Source organism: Seriola lalandi, unplaced genomic scaffold, assembly GCF_002814215.2.
Source record: "Seriola lalandi dorsalis isolate HSWRI2012SDOR001 ecotype SW California unplaced genomic scaffold, Sedor1 jcf7180002054579, whole genome shotgun sequence".
NCBI lineage: Eukaryota > Metazoa > Chordata > Actinopteri > Carangiformes > Carangidae > Seriola > Seriola lalandi.
This window is the reverse complement of record NW_019525132.1, coordinates 2,401,531-2,420,637: the sequence shown is the minus strand read 5'-3', so window position 1 is coordinate 2,420,637 and position 19,107 is coordinate 2,401,531. Positions and strand designations below refer to the sequence as shown.

At 43.9% G+C, this 19,107-nt stretch overlaps 1 protein-coding gene across 7 annotated transcripts in view; it reads left to right on the top strand.

Moving 5' to 3' along the window:
* foxp2 (forkhead box P2) overlaps window positions 1-19,107 on the top strand; it is a 105,859-nt gene that overhangs the window by 67,272 nt on the left and 19,480 nt on the right. For all 7 annotated transcript variants that reach the window (XM_023417943.2, XM_023417941.2, XM_087177066.1 and 4 more), the window contains 6 exons: window positions 4,250-4,387; window positions 6,118-6,207; window positions 8,255-8,435; window positions 9,759-10,056; window positions 11,884-11,988; window positions 18,177-18,264. In XM_023417943.2, coding sequence (XP_023273711.1) covers window positions 4,250-4,387; window positions 6,118-6,207; window positions 8,255-8,435; window positions 9,759-10,056; window positions 11,884-11,988; window positions 18,177-18,264 — 900 coding nt within the window. The remainder of the gene's footprint in view (window positions 1-4,249; window positions 4,388-6,117; window positions 6,208-8,254; window positions 8,436-9,758; window positions 10,057-11,883; window positions 11,989-18,176; window positions 18,265-19,107) is intronic.

Genomic DNA, 19,107 nt, shown 5'->3' with positions numbered 1-19,107 from the left:
GGGGGGGGGGGATTTCTGTCTCTCTCTTTCCATGTGTAAAATGAAGCTAGTGGCTTAATTAGCAGTGACTCTCCCTGCCAAGGATCCACAGTAATTACCGACTAGGACCCTTCCATTTTTCATTGCATTTATCTGAGCTGTGTCTGTAGTGCAGCACAGTCCCATGTCCAGTGCTACAGGAAAAACCTCTGTCGTTGATAACCGCCCCGTGATCGCTGCCCCCGCAATGTTTATGGCCAACATGTAATCACCAGTTCCCTCTGCTTATTACTGCTAAGTGAATTGTATGGAAAGAAATCGAATAAAAGGAATTCCTCTCTGCTGGACTTTAATTGTTTAAGTTTGAACTCTGATACACCACTTATCTCCTGCTTTAGGTAATTTGAGTTCACTCATAAAAACTCATTGCTCTAAAGATAAAGCACCACACAGTGGAGTGGGTGTAATTGCTGGAAGTGCGCTTGTCCATTGGTCCGCATAGTTGGAGGCAGACAGCTGTGTGAGCCAGCCAGTGAGCACCAGGCAGTGGAGATGTGGTGTTTTTGCATTTAATGCCAGAATGCCCAGTTAAATCAAACATAACAAGGGACCTGGGTGCCAGCTTTGCCTGGAAGAGATACCTGAGTTCTCTGCAAAAAGAGCGTGACCTTTTGCAAGGCATTGGAGAGGCTGGTTACAGGCTGCGGGTGTGACAAGAGTGGTGTAATGATCTGCTTGTTCTGGTGAGGGTCCCACCAGTGTTTTCACATCAGGAGCCAATTTAAAGGTCCTTTGTTTTGCTCTCCAACTCTGAGGGCAAACCACATGGCTTCAAAGTTCATGTCAATACAGCTCATCGTCCACTTTCAGACAAGAGATATAAACAAATAGGGGTTCAAATGGCGAGCACAGTTTAAAATAAGCACGTTTCTCACAAATGCTTGTTAAGCAAGGAGAGATATTCAAATGACTTGTCCGAAACTCATTTGGAAGCTCCTCTTTTCTATCCAAATTTGCACTATTAAAAACAGGAGAAGCACCTTTTCTGTTATTAAGGTCCCCAGTGGCCACATCAGCTGCAGTTAATTTCAAACGATTTAATAAATCCCATTAATATTTTTTGTGCACCAGCACTGGAAATATATCCTTTTGGATTACAGAGAAACAGAGGCATAGCCCAATTGGATATCATGGCTCCTCTTCTATGAAAGAGAGTCTATTCACGGTGTGTGGATGTTTATGCCACTGCCATCGTCTAGTAAATGCTCATTAATTTTATCCCTTCGTGGCAAAATCATTTCTAGGAGAGGCAATTCAGCCTCCTGTTCCTTTCAATTCACCGCACACGTCAATCAAGCCCTTCTGCAGTATCCTGCAGAATGGAGGTGTTATATTCCTGCAATTATCATGTCATATACTCGAAAATGTAAATGAACGTGTGTGTAAAATTAAATTTATGGGTTGTCAGTGAAGAATAAGAACCAGGAGAGCAATTACTTATCTGCTTTCATCTTGGACCCTCTGATACGTCAAGCAGAAAAGCATGCAGTTAAATGCTGGAATTAACATTATGCAGCACTTCACAATGGACGTGGGCCAGTGCCTTTTCTCCCTTCTCTTTCTTCCTCCTGCCTTTTCTTTCTGTTTCTTCCCCTCTTTTTGTTTGGAGCAGTCATGAAATGAAGATGATTATCAGCAATAACGTCTCTAAAAAGCTAATGAAAGTATAAGAGGAACTTCCCCATTTTTTTTCTGCTGTTGGAGCCTTGTTTGGTGTTATTCATTGTTGTTGAAATCCTGCATTATTAATTTACAGGCATCTGACTATGATATTTCACCACTGGCACAACGAAGAAACTGTTTGTAGAATTTATATTTAATTCCACTTTATCTATGGATGCGCATACATTTGTGTTAAATCCGACATGTCTAAGCCTGCATCCCTTTTACGAACCAAAACTTCTTTGAGCCAGCATCCAATTAATAGTCTTAATGAGTGTATCTCTCATGTTGTTTCTCAGCTGCACTCGTCCCATTGTCACGGCATCCAACACAAAACCAGGAGTGACTGCAGGGGTAATTACTTACCTAGCAAATGTACCTTCAAGGGTTAATAACATTGAAGGTGTAAGCACAGCATTTGCATAATTACACACAGACTGTTTAATTTGAAACTTTTGACGGCTTTTGTTCCGCACCCCGCTTATTGTGAATGCATTCTCTTTTTGCGCTCTCGCATCGAGGAGTCCGGAGAAGAAAAGAGATGTACCACAACATCCTCCTCCTCCTCCACCTCTTCCACCTTAGATGGAGTCCCTTCTCTCTAAGACCCTAATGAACAATGGAGGCAGGATTTGTTTGAATATGAATATGAATGTGCAGCGGGGCCGGCTGGAAGTTGACCTTCAGCTGTGATTTTCAGTTCATCAGGATTAGTCAAGGCGGGCGATCAGGAGCCACTAATGCATAATGACTTCTAAAATGAAAAATGTGTAGTGACCATGCAAATGTCTCGGCTAATCAAAGAGGGGGGAAAACCTGGGGTGGGGGGTAGGCGTTGAGGAGAGGAGAGCTAAACAAGGACGTGTCAAGGCCTGACAGAGAGAGAGAGAGAGAGAGAGAGAGAGAGAAGGAGGGAGGGAGAGAGAAGAGACATGCATGGAAAGTAATCAAGGCAGCTTGATTAGCTGGCGATGAGGACAGGGATGTCTTATTGGCCCCTTGACACACCATATAGGCTAGTTACTATCATGGCAGCTCCATGCCAAACACTGTAGCAATTAGCGTCAGTGAAGGTGCGACTACATGTTGACGTTTTAATTGTGTCATGGTAGCATAAAGCTTGTCCGTCAAGAATATTTGTTGACAAGATGCAGAATCCAGCCCTAAGAAAAATGTTACATTTGTACATTGTTGTGCTCGAAACATCAAACTGTTTTGCGTCTAAGCTGATTACATGACATTTTAAAGGTCATATAGGAAAGGAAGGGGTGATTGGACTCGGTCGGTCTAGTGAAGTGTGTGTATATACGTCTTATTCAGTCAATGAGAATCATCTGGTGAACCATTGTTGTTGTTGCAGCGTGTTGGATACTAAATCTTTAACTCCATGTTGATTTTATTTTGTCTAACTCACAAGTAAACAAGTAAGTTTGAAAGTATTGTGTTTTTTCTCCCTCAAAGGTTGTTCAATTTTTAAGGAACCACAAGGAGCTGAAGCTGTGTAATATGACTGTTAGCCCACTCTCCCCTGTTAAAAATGTGTGTTCACAATCAAAGACCGAAAAGAAACGTATCTTTTTCTATTGATCTGATGCCTCAGAAGTGGCTTTCGCTGCCGTCTTAGAAGAATTTGGCGGAAATATAGGATATGTGTCTTTGTTTTGTTTTGGTGAAGCTCTTCTGCTGCAGTTTGACAGCTTGTATTTTAATGATTATCACTTAAAAATGACATACATTTTTCAAAATGTCAGCAAAAAGCAAAAAAAAAAGAACTTAAGTAAGAATGTAAAACTTGAGAAACTTGTTCACAGCAGAGGGCATCCATAAAAAAAAACAAAAAACTTCCTACTACATAAGCAAATGTGTTCACATCTTTTTTTTCCCCATATTTCCCAACCTGCCAACATAAAGATATTGCTCAGGGTGAACCCCCAACCTCACAGCCACGACCCACCACATCACGCTGATTGTGCCTGCCATGTGTCCACTTCATCAGTGTAGTTTTAATCAACTTTAGAGTTGTGCATTTTCACGCTGTTTTACAATAGCAGCACTGATAGGCATGTTAAAGTGGGGGAGTTCAAGGGTCCTGCTAATTAAGGTCTACGTCTATTTAAATCCCTTACTATTCCCAGTGGGTGGAGGCAGGAAAATAAGATGAGCAACACAAAGGCACAGCACCCATCTGTCCTTCAGCATCTCCTCTAGGCTGCCAAGCGTCACGGCCATGGGAGGCCTGCTCTCCCTACCTCTCCGTCACCAATTACCACACTCCCAGTAGATCCATGCCAGTATGCCTGACGCACGTCTCTGATGCTCTATTTTTCTAACTTTCTCCCTTTTTTACTCATCTCTCCATAATTTCACTCCTCTGCTCTCATTGTTTACTCATCTCTCCTGTCCTTTCTCAATCTTCTTACCCTCTTTTCTTATACCTCTCCTTCACACCCGATCGTGACCATCACCCCACTTTCCGCCTTTTTCTTTCTTTCTCTCTCTTTTCCGTCCCTCATTCAACCCCACTTCCTCTCTCGTCCCCCCTGTCCAGGTTCCAGTGTCGGTGGCCATGATGAGTCCCCAGGTGATAACGCCGCAACAGATGCAGCAGATCCTCCAGCAGCAGGTGCTTTCCCCTCAGCAGCTCCAGGCCCTGCTCCAGCAGCAGCAGGCTGTTATGCTACAGCAGGTATGGGCACGTGCGCACACACACACACACACGCACACACAGACACACACACACACACACACACACACACACACACTCATACCTAAATGCATACACACCTAGACAAATATTCAGACGCAAACCCTCTGGCGAATGCAGACGCACACATGCCTAGATGCAAGTTCTCAAACGCATCGTGATCTAGATGCACAGACACAGCACAACCATATAGAAATAGTGACTGCACACATCCAAAACTAGACCCACAATCACTCTATTATTTTATTACCTTCTTATTTACACCTTTAAAGACAGCTATTTGGCATTACTGTTTGTTTTTGTGTACACACATACACAAAAACCCACACATCCACCCGTACACATCCCTGAGTCACTGCTGTGCAACACAGCCACCAGTCGCTCATGCCAACTCACCACAGCCCAGTGTCCTTGACACGCTTACCAAGAGGAATCTGAAATTGACGCACTTGTTCATGTCACCTCTAATTAACTGTCTCTGCTGTGTCGCTGGTTCAATTCCCTGACAAGCATCCATCAGGGACTGAGAGACTAGGGCACACTAGAACACTAGAAGCCGAATGATAGGTGATGGATGATGTAATATTTGGGATCAGCTTGAGAAAGCACACACTTGGCACAGTCTCGTGTCAGAGTTGAAATACATTTCTCATTCATAGATTTGATTAAGGGAAAGAGAATTGTTTAATTAAGAATGTCAGTCATCTTGATTAGCCCTCTTCATTAAGACCGCTCAGACTCTAGATTTGATTTCAGTACAATGGTGTTCCTTTGCACTCCGTGTTTCAACAAAACTTCGAGGCACTTGGAATTTGAAACATGGTCAGTCTCAATGTAGCAAAGTTTATTTTAGTGAATGAGAGTCAATGAGAACTGGGGAATCACAGGATCAAAACCATTCAGCGAAGAGCAAAGTTCTGTGGTTGATGGATGTTGATGAACTGACTACATCAAGCGTCACAAAACATCTTTCAATTGCTCCTAGGGCTCCTATTCATTTTTAATATTAGTGTCTATTAAAACCTGTGGATACGTCTATGGCAGTTAGCAGAGAACTGGACCGTGTGTTCCAGTGGCGCTCTTCATGGCCTTCTCCTTTAGGCCAAACAGCCATGTGAAGTTTACATGAAATAAAAGTAAAACCATCTTTTTAATAGCTGTCACAGCCTGTGTGTTAAAATAATCAGTTCAATGAGTGAACCTGTCCCTGCGAGGGTTTATTCTGTTTGTTTCAGCCACTCCAAAGGAAGTCAGAGCGCTCTGGCAGCCAAATGCGTAGTTAATATGATGAATTGTTGCCCCCTACAGAACTGTGGGACTATTAAATGTCCATATGGAAAAGACTGTGAAAAGCAGCAGAGATACAAATGCCAAAAGCAGTAGAAGATATTATTTATAATGTGCAACAGTTTCTGCATAACTAACATGTGAAGTACAGCTGGATCTGAAGCAGTGCGGGCAGGATTAAGAGAAGATGTCTAGTTAATTGTAACGGATCTACTTTGAGGCTTTTTGCATATAAATCAATTAGAATTACTTCTACATGTGCAAAATGAAGTCTGACTTCTATCATTTAGAACATTGTAAAGAAACTGGAATCACAGCCTGTCAATACTTGTGGTGATATTAAAGAAAACTTTGTATTTTCTCTATTTCTATTTTATCTTATCTTCTACCTCTGCGTGTGTCTGTGTGTGAATGTGTGTGCGCAGCAACACCTGCAGGAGTTTTATAAGAAACAACAGGAGCAGCTTCATCTGCAGCTTCTCCAGCAGCAGCACCCTGGCAAGCAGGCTAAAGAGGTAGGTGCAGCACATACGTACGGTTTCCACACACTACCAGAGATGTAAATGACTCAAAAGTTGGACTCGTACATCAGTAGAAACAGGCGAATGGCTGTAAATGTAGAGTATGTGCATGTTTAAATTAAATTCTTAACTTTGTCAACCAACACCAAAAACAGAACGCCAACTATACTGTTGCAGCTTTTGCCTGGGAACGACTCCATTAATGAACCGTGCCAAGTGACGATCGCAAACACTATGCATACGCACATGCTCACGCACACTCACTGATTTATGGAAAAGAGACCAGAGACAAAGGGCCCTGGGTCCAACTCGTTAATGAACTGTTTCTGTGGGCGTGAAAACGTGCAAAAGTTACGGTATACGATGCTCATAAATCACAATGACAGGCAGACGGTGGACGGACAAGGCTCTGTCTCGTCCTCTCTGGCTATCAGAGGAGAGGAGACGAGCATGACAGCCTTAGCCATATTTGCGTAACCGTGTTGGTGCTGAACCCTGAGAGCCTAGTCTAGAGACACATCCAGACAACACCGTACGTGTGGAAGCAGTTAAATTGATCAGAAAAAAAAAGGTATCACATAAACACACACGCTCTGTCCTTTTTTTATCTCGCTCCATGTTGCACCTCTCAGTGTCTCCTCAAGCAGCCCATTATGCTGCCCCTACAGGAAGCCGCGACTGACCTCCCGGCGGCTTTGTTTCTGTTTGGATTTGTGAATAGAGTTTTTCAGGGCCCCCGCCATCAAATATGGAATAGAAATTGCTCCCTTATTTCTCTTGAGGCAGGGTGGAGGTAGGGAGGGCAAACCGCCTCCCTCCATCACTCCATTATGCAGCCTGTTTTCCAGTGAGCGCATCACAAGTTTTACCCACCCCCTGTGCCTCCATGCTTTTCCAGGTCCACCATGATATAAACATACAGGAACATGTGATCATGACATGCTATATGCACATACACATGTGTATGGAGAGGAGAGGAAAAATTGAAAAACATGAAAATTACAGTAAAAAAATCACCCATGCACCAACTCCCCCACCCCCCCCACCCCCTTTTTAATGTGAAAGATAAAAAAGACTGAGAATACAGAACCTGAGTTTTGTGTGTTTTATCACTTAAAATAGACATTTGTAATATGGCACTGTCTCACAGCTTAGAGCCAAAGCTTCACTACCTCTCAGAGTTGTTTTGCTGCGGTGACTGAGCTTGATGTTTTTCATGTTGTTGTTGTTGTTGTTGTTGTTGTTTTGCACCAGGCTTATGCAATTGCCTGTCTGGCCCAGCCATAAACAACTCTGTGAGGCAGCGAGGAGAACAGAAAGGGGGTGAAAGAGGGGGGAGGCATTGTGCATGTGTGTCCGTGTCTGTGTCCGTGTCTGTGTCCGTGTGTGTGTGTGTGTGTGTGTGTCCGTGTTTGTTTGTGTGTGTGTGTGTGTGTGTGTGTGTGTGTGTGTGTGTGTGTGTGTGTGTGTGTGTGTGTGTGTTTATATTTGTGTCTGTGCGTTCACACGCACGTGATGCTGTAAATCTCTCATTCTGCCAGCTCCCTCTGGCCACATAAGCTGTAACAGACCATCAGTGAAGGCGAGACAATTAACTATCAGGGGTGGAGGGGGGTGTGGGATGGAGGATTATACCAGAGGCTTAGTATCATACACAATCGCAAGCCACATACACTGACAGGTTTGAGAGCTGGTATATCAGCACAGCTTTGTGCCTGTTTGTGAATGTGTTCTCATGGACACACACAAAGAGATGAGAAGGCAACAGCGCTGTGGTACAGCCCAAAAAACAGGAGGGAAGACTAAGTGAGCACAGACAGAGAGGGAGAGCATGCACAGAGACAGAAGAAGAGGCAGAGAGGTATAGCTAAGGTCACGACAGAGGCGAGTGAGTGCAGGCTCTGTGCACACACAGTACAAACACCGTCTTCTCGCTCCTCTCCCTCTCTCTCAGTTGTTAATTCGTCTGTAATTTTCCCTCCCTCCTCTCCTCTCCGCTCCTCTCTTGCTCCTCTCCTCCTCCTCCTCCTCCTCTCTATAGCAACAGCAGCAGCAGCAGCAGCTGGCCGCCCAGCAGCTCGTCTTCCAGCAGCAGCTCCTGCAGATGCAGCAGCTCCAGCAGCAGCAGCACCTGCTCAACATGCAGCGGCAGGGCCTGCTCTCGCTGCCAGGGCCCGCTCCCGGCCAAGCCGCCCTGCCCGGACAGACCCTGCCCCCGCCAGGTAAGAGGAGGAGGAGGAGGACCAAAGGAGGGGATGGGATTAAAAGTGGTAGGAGGAAGAGGGAGAAGGGAAGTGTTGGATGTGGTCATGTTGATCCTGAGCACGTGACTCGCAGCAGTAGTGGTCACATGCTTCCTGTGTTTTGTCTGCAGGTGTGTTTGACACTGTCTGGATGTCTTTCATTCTCAGTTTTCCATCCAAGCCTGTCTGTCACACTCTGTCTGTCTGTCCTGCCTGTCTTTTTTTTCTCATTGGTATGCACATATATCCCCTCTAAGTATGTTTATCTCTAAGTATGTTTGTCTCTCTGCCTTCCCCTCATTGGTATGCTCTTCTGCCATCCACTTTTTTCCTAACATTTTGTTTAGTCTTCCATTCGTCCTCTCTCTCTCTCTCTCTCTCTCTCTCTCTCTCTCTCTCTCTCTCTCTCTTGTCTGATTATGGCTTTCTTTGTCTACCTGTGTTTCTCTCTCAGCTCTGCTCTGCCTGTGTTTGTTTTTGTTGTTTTTCCATCTCTGTTTCTATTCCCCAGCTATCCAACCCCCTCCTTCCTTCCCCGGTTGTTGTTGGTGGTGGTGGTGTTGTTGTTGTTGTTGTTGTTGTTGTTACTGCCTTCACTGAGAGTCAGAGGAGAGGGGAAAGAGGGGCATAAAAGGACAGACAGACAGAGAGAGAGGAGAGCAAAGCAGGCTCCATTTTCTCCTCCTGAGCCAAGTAAACACCTATGTTTGTTGTTTACCACCAAAATGGCGCATACAGAAAACAACAGCCAGGGAGATGTTAGAGGGAAATCAAAGGAGTGAATATTGCCTAATTAGTTGCCAAGCGGAAAAAAAGCAGTGGACAAAGCTTGTTTATCTCAAATGCAACATGCACACATTCACTGTAATCAATGTTTTATCGTTCCTTATTGAAAGACGACATGAGTGATCGGCTAATATCAATATCTGGGCAGAGAAGAAGAAGAACAGTGCAGACCGGTTTGATTGATCAGTTACTGATGAGTTCAAATTCAGGTGTGCTGTGAAGTAGCACAGGATGATAGTCACTGAGTGAGGGCAAGGCCTTTGGTCATGCAGCTTTATATAACTTTTCTAGCTGTTTGCAAGTTTGCAGAGTTTGGGATTCAGCTTTTGTCTCACACTGGATATTTCCACTTGCATTTAGTTGAACAGCCTTATTGATACATCAAGTTTAATTTTCCGTTTCTTCTTCTCTTTCTTCATCTCAACCTCTCCCTCCTCAACTTTTGCTTTCCTCCCCCTACTGTCCTCTCCGTCTCTTTTTCTTAATCATTTTTCTCTACCGTCTTGATTGCTCTAGCTGGCCTGAGCCCCGCAGAGCTCCAGCAGCTGTGGAAGGACGTGACCGGAGGCGGTGGTCACAGCATGGAGGACAACGGCATCAAACACAGCAACAGCGGCAACGGCAATGGCAACGGCAACGGCGGGAGTGGCGGCGGTTTAGACCTCTCCACCAACAACTCTTCTTCAACTACCTCCTCCTCCAATCCCGCCAAAGCATCACCGCCCATCTCTCACCATTCCATCGCCAACGGCCAGTCCCCCGCCCTCAACCACAGAAGAGAGAGGGAAAGGGAACGAGAAAGGGAGCGAGAGAGGTATAATAATTTAAATGTCACCCGCCCACCTTTTTGATAAGGCACCAAAGCAAAAAGGAGAGGAAAAGTTTACAGAGGCATGTTTGTTACCCATGACACAAGCTTGTTGTTTTTTTTGTTTTTTGTGCCTTGATTCGATGTAGAAACACATTAGAACGCCGCACTAACATCCAGAGTATTTGTCCTTGTTTAAAATAACAGCATTGCCACTATAGGGAAAACATGATATTTTGTTTATTTGTTCAATAGTTTATTATTGTCTTGATAATATAAAAAAAATATAGCCTTGTTCTCCCAGGGGACCACGTGCGCCATTGAACGCACTTAGCTTGCACACAGATATCAAAAGCAGGGAAAGGAAGCCATGCAGGCAGGCTCACTTACAACAAGCCTCTCTGGCAGGCAAGACAAGGTAACCTGCTTGTACATTAAGTATTTAGTGCTTTCGCTCTTGTTTTTTTTCTCTTTTGAAAATTACCTTCCTTGCTTACTTGTCATGTAAACAGAATACGTGATGCCTTGAGTGGCGTTTCCAGGATGTTTATCCTTGTGATGGCGTCTTTTATAAATGCACCCAGCACCAAAACACTGAGTGTTCACATATCTGCCTATCTGGCCCATGCATTATTCAAAGGCTTTTCTTGGGTGATATTATAATAAGGACTTAGGGTAGCGGTGTGTGCGTATGTGTCTGTGTGGATGCTTGGTAGAGACTCGCACTGGAGGTGGAAGTGCTGTGTAATTGGTTTAAAGTAGATGCTATCTCTCCAGTACCACTAAAAGGAGGCTTGAAAAAGATATCTTTAGAAGGAAGACAGAAAGAAAGAGAGAAGTAGGCAGGGAATGAGAAGAGGAGGAAGAAAGGGTGAAAAAAAGACTTTTTATCTGTCTGTGTCCTGGGGGGTGTGTGGTGTCTCATAATGATCGAACAAGGAGTATTGTCAGGAGCACTGCTTACTAACATGCCACAGATCGATATGGGAAACCCCCCCCCCCGTAAAACATAGTGTGAGCTGCTCCAGTACTAACACACACATATTCATTGGCCACACACACAGGCATGCATGCACATAGTCATCGTCCACACACAAACACGCACAGACATAACCTATAAGTAGACAAACACACGCACACACTATGCATCGCGCTCTTATTCACATTTTCACACACAGACAGACGCGCGCAGCAGTGCCAAGACTAAAGGTTAAACTGTCATCTTTAATAGGATGTGCTGTCTAGGCAGGGTCGTAACTTATTTGGGTGCCATTTGAAAAACGCCTCAGCACCCCTGCTCCCCTTGTCCTCAAAGAACATAAGTTACACACAGTATTAATCTCCTGATGAAAATTATATGGCTGTCTGGATTTTTAATGTTTACTTGAAAGCCTCCGCCCCTCCTCCCCATAATAGCTTTACAAGATGGGATGGTGGCTGCAGTGGAGACAAAGCTACAGTTCACCCTACAGTAGATTTCCATTGTGGATGTTAGAGTGAACTTACGTTCAGCTGACATGTAGCAATGTGGTTGCATGTTGTGATTATTTAGATCGAGTGTATTCCTCTTACACATGTTCTCAAGGCTTTCCTATTTTAATCAACCACTGTCAATACACCAATACAGCTTTAGTCACTGATTGTTCACCTGAACTGACCTGTTTTCATCTCTTTTCTAGCCGATAGTAACCTCACACAAGCCTTTGGAGATCCTGTGGTGAACTTGATGCTTCCCTCCCCTTCTTTCTCTCCTGACCTTCCTCTTCCTTTTGATTTTGTTGTGTTCATTTCTCTTTCTGATTCTCTCTCTCTCTTTTTTTTCTCCGTCTCTAGTTCATTACATGAAGAAAGTGGAGGGACCCACCCCCTGTACGGTCACGGTGTGTGTAAGTGGCCCGGCTGTGAGAACATCTGCGAGGACTTCGGACAGTTTTTGAAGTAAGAACATGCATTATGACACATGCTGTCTGCTCCTTTAACACCGTGTTGGTTTGATTGTGTTTGTGTGTACAAGAAGCAAATATCCATCTTACTGTAAAACACACAAAAGTTATCCCCTGCACTACAGCACCTCCTCTCTGTGGGCACAGAGGAGCCTAACAAAGAAAACATCACTGCCTTTTCAAAGAGCACATTTTGACCTTCCAGACAGCCGGTTGACAGGGTTCAGCTCTAGCGGCACAGGATTCAAACCAACTCTGATCCATAACAAATCTCCTTCCTGGCGTGGAAGGGCCTGATAGGTTTGTGAAAAAGCGTCAAAAGCTAATGGCAACTCGCACGGCCGCACACTTACCTCCACAACAAAGGCCCCCATTCACTGTTGTCATGGTGCAGGCGCCAGAGCGAATGAACTCTTCATGCTCCATCAACAATTTAGTTAATTAGCTCATTTGTAATTGGCCGGCTTTGTTGCCAGGATGTTAGTGGGGGGACATCAAAGGAAGAAGGTGTTTGCAGCACTGCTGATTACAGGTTATCACATTGCCACTCACTGAGAGTCTCTCTCTCTCTCTCTCTCTCTCCCTCTCTCCCTCTCTCTCTCTCACTATCACTCTTTCCCTGGCTCCCTGCTCTCACACAGAGAAGAAAAGAAAGGGAAAGCTTTAATTTGAATATTCTAATTAGATTTGTAATTAACTGTGAAATAACGATCTGGCGAGTGTTTTTCATGGGCTGTAAATGTCCATGTGAATTCGCATAAACTCTTGAAATCAGGACATTGTTCCGGTGTATTTTCAAAATTATGCATTTTTCTACAGTGGTGACTGTAATAAGTTGCAGAAAGCTTAAAAAAATTTTTTTTTTTACTGATACAAGAAACTAGTTCACCCATGGGGATCTGCTGGAGGATTTAGGTCAGGCGTTTGCTAATTCTACAGCAGCTTGTGAATTAAAGCTAGAAGGTGTATGTGTAAAATGATGTGACTCTAATAAACTTGGTGTTTACCAGTCAGACAGAACGTTAGGCTCCATTTTCACACTCTGTCAAGGCATCCAATACAACCAGTGGAATCATAAGTGACAGCGATGGATTTAAATGAATCTGAGGTGAATGTATATTACAACTATAGCCTGACAAGTGTGTTTGCTTATCCCCTGTGGAAAATGTGCCACATACATGTTAATGTCAATATCAATTTTCTAGAGTGGGACAGGGCACATCCATAGGAGTCATCTTGTGTAATTTTATGAAAAGCCAGTTCGCTGTACAGTCCATTGTCCAGCCTGGACTTCATGTACGCTGGACCAGGTAGAAGAGTTTGCCTTGCAGCTTGGGAGCAGATGTGTGTGTGTGAGAAGGCAATCCTGTATCGGATTAGCAGGTTTTTCTGATATCTTGTCCTATCACCTTGGTACACTTACTTAAAGAAGACATCAGTCTATCCCTCCGCACTGTACGCTCTGTTCACACACAACACACCTAAGTCTGTGTGCTCTTAGGATACTGTGTCTTGGTAGCTTAGCTGGTTATTTAGGTGAGGGGCCAAGATACACTGTATAAAGCGCTGCGCCCGTGAATGCGGTAAGCTGGTAAACCAGTGCAAAAGGATGCACGGTTGGAAAGACAGAGTGAGAGAATGAGAGCGACAGACGGAGAGAAAACAGGTAGATTTCAAAGTTGAAAGCGAAAGCACAGGTTGGCAGACGGTTTTGTAAGAACACTTGCCAGAACATTGGCTGCTACAAAACAGAGCACTGTCTTGGTTCAACGCCCCCCCCTCCCCACTCCAACCCAACCCTCCCCGCGCACATCCCTGCAAGTCAGAGGCTGGCTCTATACTGTAACCCAGCCAGCACATGAAAACAGACACCAACAAAGAAGGCAGACTCGTCATCAGAACAAAGATGGCTGCTCTGTGGCGTGCCTTGGAGCAGTGATTGTCGATGTCAGAGGGAGTCCTTTTATGTTTCCGGAGATGCCAGTCGACTACACACACACACGCACAGATGCACACACGCACACACACAGGCACAGTTTAAACGGGGTTACATAAAGCGGGTGTCAGATTTAGATGACAGTTTAGATGTTGGTAGTTGGGTGTGGGTTACGTGTGCGGGGAGGAGGCAGAAGAAGGGGGGTGGGGTACGCAAGTCAAGCTGGCATCTCGTAGCTCGCTGTAGGAGCTCAGCTCAGCGGCGGTGACACGTTTAGTCACCTATTGTTTTGTTGCATGAAGAAACTTGTCAAGATCAGCATTTAATAGCTCTTCAGCGTGCTTTTAAGTGTTCTCACCTGGAAAAGGTAGCCGCGAGGTGGCTGGCACCCTGAATTAGCTCTCTGAAGTTCAAAATGAAATAATATAGCTGGGAATGTTTCTTGAGTGGTGGGTGTTGGGGTTTGTGTGTGTGTGTGTGTGTATTTGTGTTAGTCACACGAGATGAGAGGGAGAAACATTACCACTATTAGTGCATGTGCTGGAGCTATTTTTGCAGGGAGGCTTTATGGTGAATATAGAAACAGAAAATCCAATAAATGCGTCTTCATATGTATAATTTGCATCGTGTCATGAGGTCATGTTTGTCTGTACAACTACTACTACACTTATTTATTTCAACCATTCCTGATCTTATACTTCTTTCAGCTCAAAATAATAAAGAAAAAAAAACTTGATTATCCTGTTTGATGTTTAGTCACCAGCATTATACATGTCTTGTCCCTCATACTTTAGCCTTTTTCCTCATATACCCTCTTTTAAATGAATGTCCTCCCACCTCAATAACATACAGTGAATCTCCACATAAACAGATACTTGCTCACACACACACAAACACACACACACACACACACGCAGACACACACTTAACTCTTCCGCTCTCTGTCACCACTCCACTCTCCTTATTACTGGCAGGGAAGCAGACTCCATGTTAAAATGGCAAGCTCAGCCGCTAACCTGAACGTTGGTGTCTGTAACCCGCTGCTAATTAAACCCACAAGGCAGCAGCCAAGTGTCTTCGTCTCTATATAATGCACACACACACACACACACACACACACACACACACACACTCACTGTGGAGGCAGGCAGTCAGGCAGGCCCCTGGCCCCTGGATAGCTGAGTTTCCCTCTACCCCTCCACATGTCTACTGCTCTGTGACAAGACCTTTAAAACGGAGGGCATTACTTATGCACCACCACCATGGGGAGAGTGTGTGTGTGTGTGCCTGTGTGTGTGTGTGTGTGTGTGTGTGTGTGTGTGTGTGTGTGTGTGTGTGTATATATATATGTGCTTCTTTATGCACACTAGTAGATAACGTACGCATGTAGCTTCATACAGCTGTGTTTATTTATCTTCTGTTTCTTATCTGACTGAATTGGTGTTGGTGTGTGTGTTTGTGTTTGTGTGTCAGGCGTAGACAGTTATGGGGCCTAACTTGCAGTTCTCTGCTGGGCCTTTCTAGCCCCTGATAATACACACAGACAATTAGCAGAAATGCATCGTCCATATATGCTGGCTTGAGTAGATTTATTATTTGCCCCTTAGTGGACATTGATGGCCTATACATATTCATATTTACAGCTGTGGGGAAAAACCTCTGAGATGTTTTGTTCCCTTCTCTCCAAGAAAAGAGAGAAACCGCAACATCCAGTAAAAACAAATCTTTATCTGGGGGCTGAAAAACAATATGTCTCACCTCCCTACCCCCCTCCATCTCCATTTATCAGTCTCTTTATTTGCTGTTATGTGCTTTGATTTCTCTACCTTTGCTACATCTCTCAATCTCCATCTCCATCCTTTCTTTCCCTGTTCTCACATGGCCTTCATCACGTGGGTAATTCCCTCTTCAGGGCAGAAATCAATGCGCCTCTAAAACGAGGCTCGAACAGTAAACACGAGGCCAGGCCTGACAGTGAAACATGCATCCTCCACCTCTGAGTTTAAATTGTTACACCTTGATGCTACAGTCAGCTGCTCGGACTCCTTCTTTTTGTCTCAATTTCTTCACTGTACTTCACATTTTCACCTACAGATTATTTAGGTTTGGTTATAATTAGAGGCAAACAATCAGCAGCAAAGATCAGAGCTGCAGTGTAGTGACAATTTTCTCACATGGATGAAAAAAAATAACATGAGAGAAAATGGCTTGGAAGGAAATAAGATAAGAGTAAAGGGATTTTGTGTAATTAGAGAAGACAGTTTTGTAGTTCAGAGAGGTGTGTTTTTGCCCACGTCTCAGTGAATAAGGTGTTCTTTCATTATTGTCTGCCTGTCTGTGTCTTCCCCCCTCCTCCCTTTTTTGTGGCATTATTAATGCACAGTAGGACATGCTGCCATTTGAATATTTCATAAATGCATGTAGTAATCTGCCTGTAATCACCTTGCTAACTGGCCAGCGGTGGAACGTGTGTGTATGAGAATAACTGGCTGCGGTGCTGTGGAGAGGCCTTCATGCACAAACACACACACATTGACAAAATATAAGAAAAACAAAGCTGCTTGTCGATGAGAGGCAAACTTAATAAAGATTTCTTACGCCTCTCCTTTTTTTTTTTTTGTAATGAGGTATCTTCAGGGACAGCGAGCAGCCCGCTCTGTGCTTTTGAAGCAGCTGTAATTCATGACACACGCCATACATCAAGTGCATAAGATAGCATTATGGGCAGTGAAATGAAAAGGGTATTTGCAACATTAGTTCCCTCATCCTGCGAGGGACGTGATTAAATGATTAATGAAATGCCCCCTTTTTGCATGCGCATTCTGAAACAGCAATTAGGCACAGGGCTGGAGAAATCCACCAGTTCGTCCCTCCCCTCTCCGCTGCTATCCCTCATCCGTCCCTCCCGCCGCCCCTCCTTTTTTAATGCTACCTCATTCTTGATTTATAATGAAACATTTCTGAGCATTAGACCTGAAACGGTTACAAAAGTATAAGCAGGGATGAGATGGAAGGGTTTTAAATGTGTGCAGTGTAATTGAAAGGTACAGAGCTATTGTGATTACAAATGTTCTATTCAGCTTTTGATTGGCAGGCCAAGAGAAGCCGGCTCAATGAGTTGTCTTGTTTTGCACAGTGCAGATAAACAAGAAGTGAGGGGTTTGGAAGAGAATGGGGGGAATATGTGTTGGGAGTGTGTATTTCTGTATGTTTGTGTATCTGTATGTGTGTGTATGTTTGTGATTCTGTGTGTGTGTCTGTGTGTGTGTGAGAGCGCAGTTTTTTTGTGTGCCAATCAGTGTTTGTGCAAGTTCATGATAATGTAAGTGAGTGTGTGTGTTCTTAGATAAAGTGAAAGCCATAGAGAGAGGGAGAGATTTTGTACTCCCTCTAATGCACTGGAGGCAGCGCTGTAAATGATCATTGAAGGGTCTGCAAGCTAACCTATAATTACTGGAGATAAAGTGGCAGCTCTGGCATTTCATAAGCATGCCTCCTCAAAGCTTGCTTTGTGAGTTTGTCACCAATGATCATTTAGATAGAGGCTCATTACCCAGCATCACAACACTTTAGAAACCCCTTTTCGCCCCATATTTGTGTACTGTGTTTTTGTGTGTGTGTGCTTTGGAATAAAGGTCTATCTTAATGGTGAGGCTCTTTTGTGTCCTACAGACAAAATCCAATCAAGACAAAAACCCTCATTGACTGTTATGGCTGTCTGGCTGCCTTTTTCTTCTAATGAGGCGAACACACCAGATACATTTAATATGTCTGCTGCTAGATAATGCACCTTCAGCTGAAGAGCTGCTTTTGTGTGTCAAATGTTGCTGGTGTTAAATTGTGTGTATTGTTTTCGGTAAACGAAAGAGACAAAGCCGTTCTGCTGGGCTAGCATCTTTTATTCTCCATAGAAAGCAGCGCTCAGGGTGGCACTGAAGTTAGCCATCTAAACTGGCACAGGCCTATTGTCATGTTAAACATGGCGCCACACACCGTCATGTTACTTCTAATTACCTCATTTCAGAGAGGAACAATGCTCCCTAACAGGATCCTATAGATAATTGTCCCTGTATAGAAATATTATCATAAAAACAAAACAGTGGTGAAGTTGATACTGTAATTATCATCCTCCACAATTTTGATTGTTGTTAAAATAAAAATAATTCTGTCCTCTGCTAGCTGTGACATATTTGATAGATTTGCTAAGTTGGTGTGTAACCTCTCTCTCCCTCTGTCTGTCCCTCCAGGCATCTAAACAGTGAACATGCCCTCGATGATCGGAGCACAGCTCAGTGTCGAGTCCAGATGCAAGTCGTACAGCAGCTGGAAATACAAGTAAGTTTTCTTTTAGATAAAAAAAAAGAACACCTCAGTATGTAGTTGGAACAAAGCTATGTGAGTTGTTAAATTTTTTGCCATTGTCACATTTTACTTGAATGAACTCCTTTCTCATTTAAGTCACCAATCATCTAGTCAAAACTTTATTTTTTGAAAGTTGTGTGAGCGAGAGAAAGGCCACACTGTGGTCTGCTTAATATTTCCAGACAAGCAGGACCTGCTGAATTCAACAAAGCCACTAAACAAAGGAATCCTCAGGCCTTACAACGAAAGCCATTATGGCTGTTTTAATTGAATTAAGCGTGTGCTTTATTTTCTCTGCTTTCTTTTTTTTTTCTCTTTTTCTTTCCAATTAATAGCGAGCGCATCTCTCCCGGTCTGCTGTGTTAATTAACTGCACTTTGCACCTGAAGAAAGCTCAAAAGGAGGGAACTATTTTCAGTAGGTGGAGCGTGACCTTATTAAGGAGTCATGCTGGCTAGATAATGAGAGCGCTGATTGAGCGCTCTCATTATTACTCAGCACTGCCGACAACCGCTCCTCTTCCTTTAGAAACAAATAGATATGTATGTTTTAAATTAGGCTCAAACAAAGTGACAGCTGGAAATATTCAGTCCGCCAACTGAAACCAACAGCCCAGCTTCTTCAGGCTTTGCACAGTATCCTACTTGGGATCAGAGGTGACCAGTTCCTCTCAATATATGAAGTTTATATTAAAATAGGTTTGATACTCAGGCACAAGTGTGATATACACTGTAAAGACATTCAGCTGTAACTTGTGTTCTTGCCATCTCTTGTCCAGTTGTCTAACCAGAGTCCTAAAAGCCTCTGGGGGGAGGG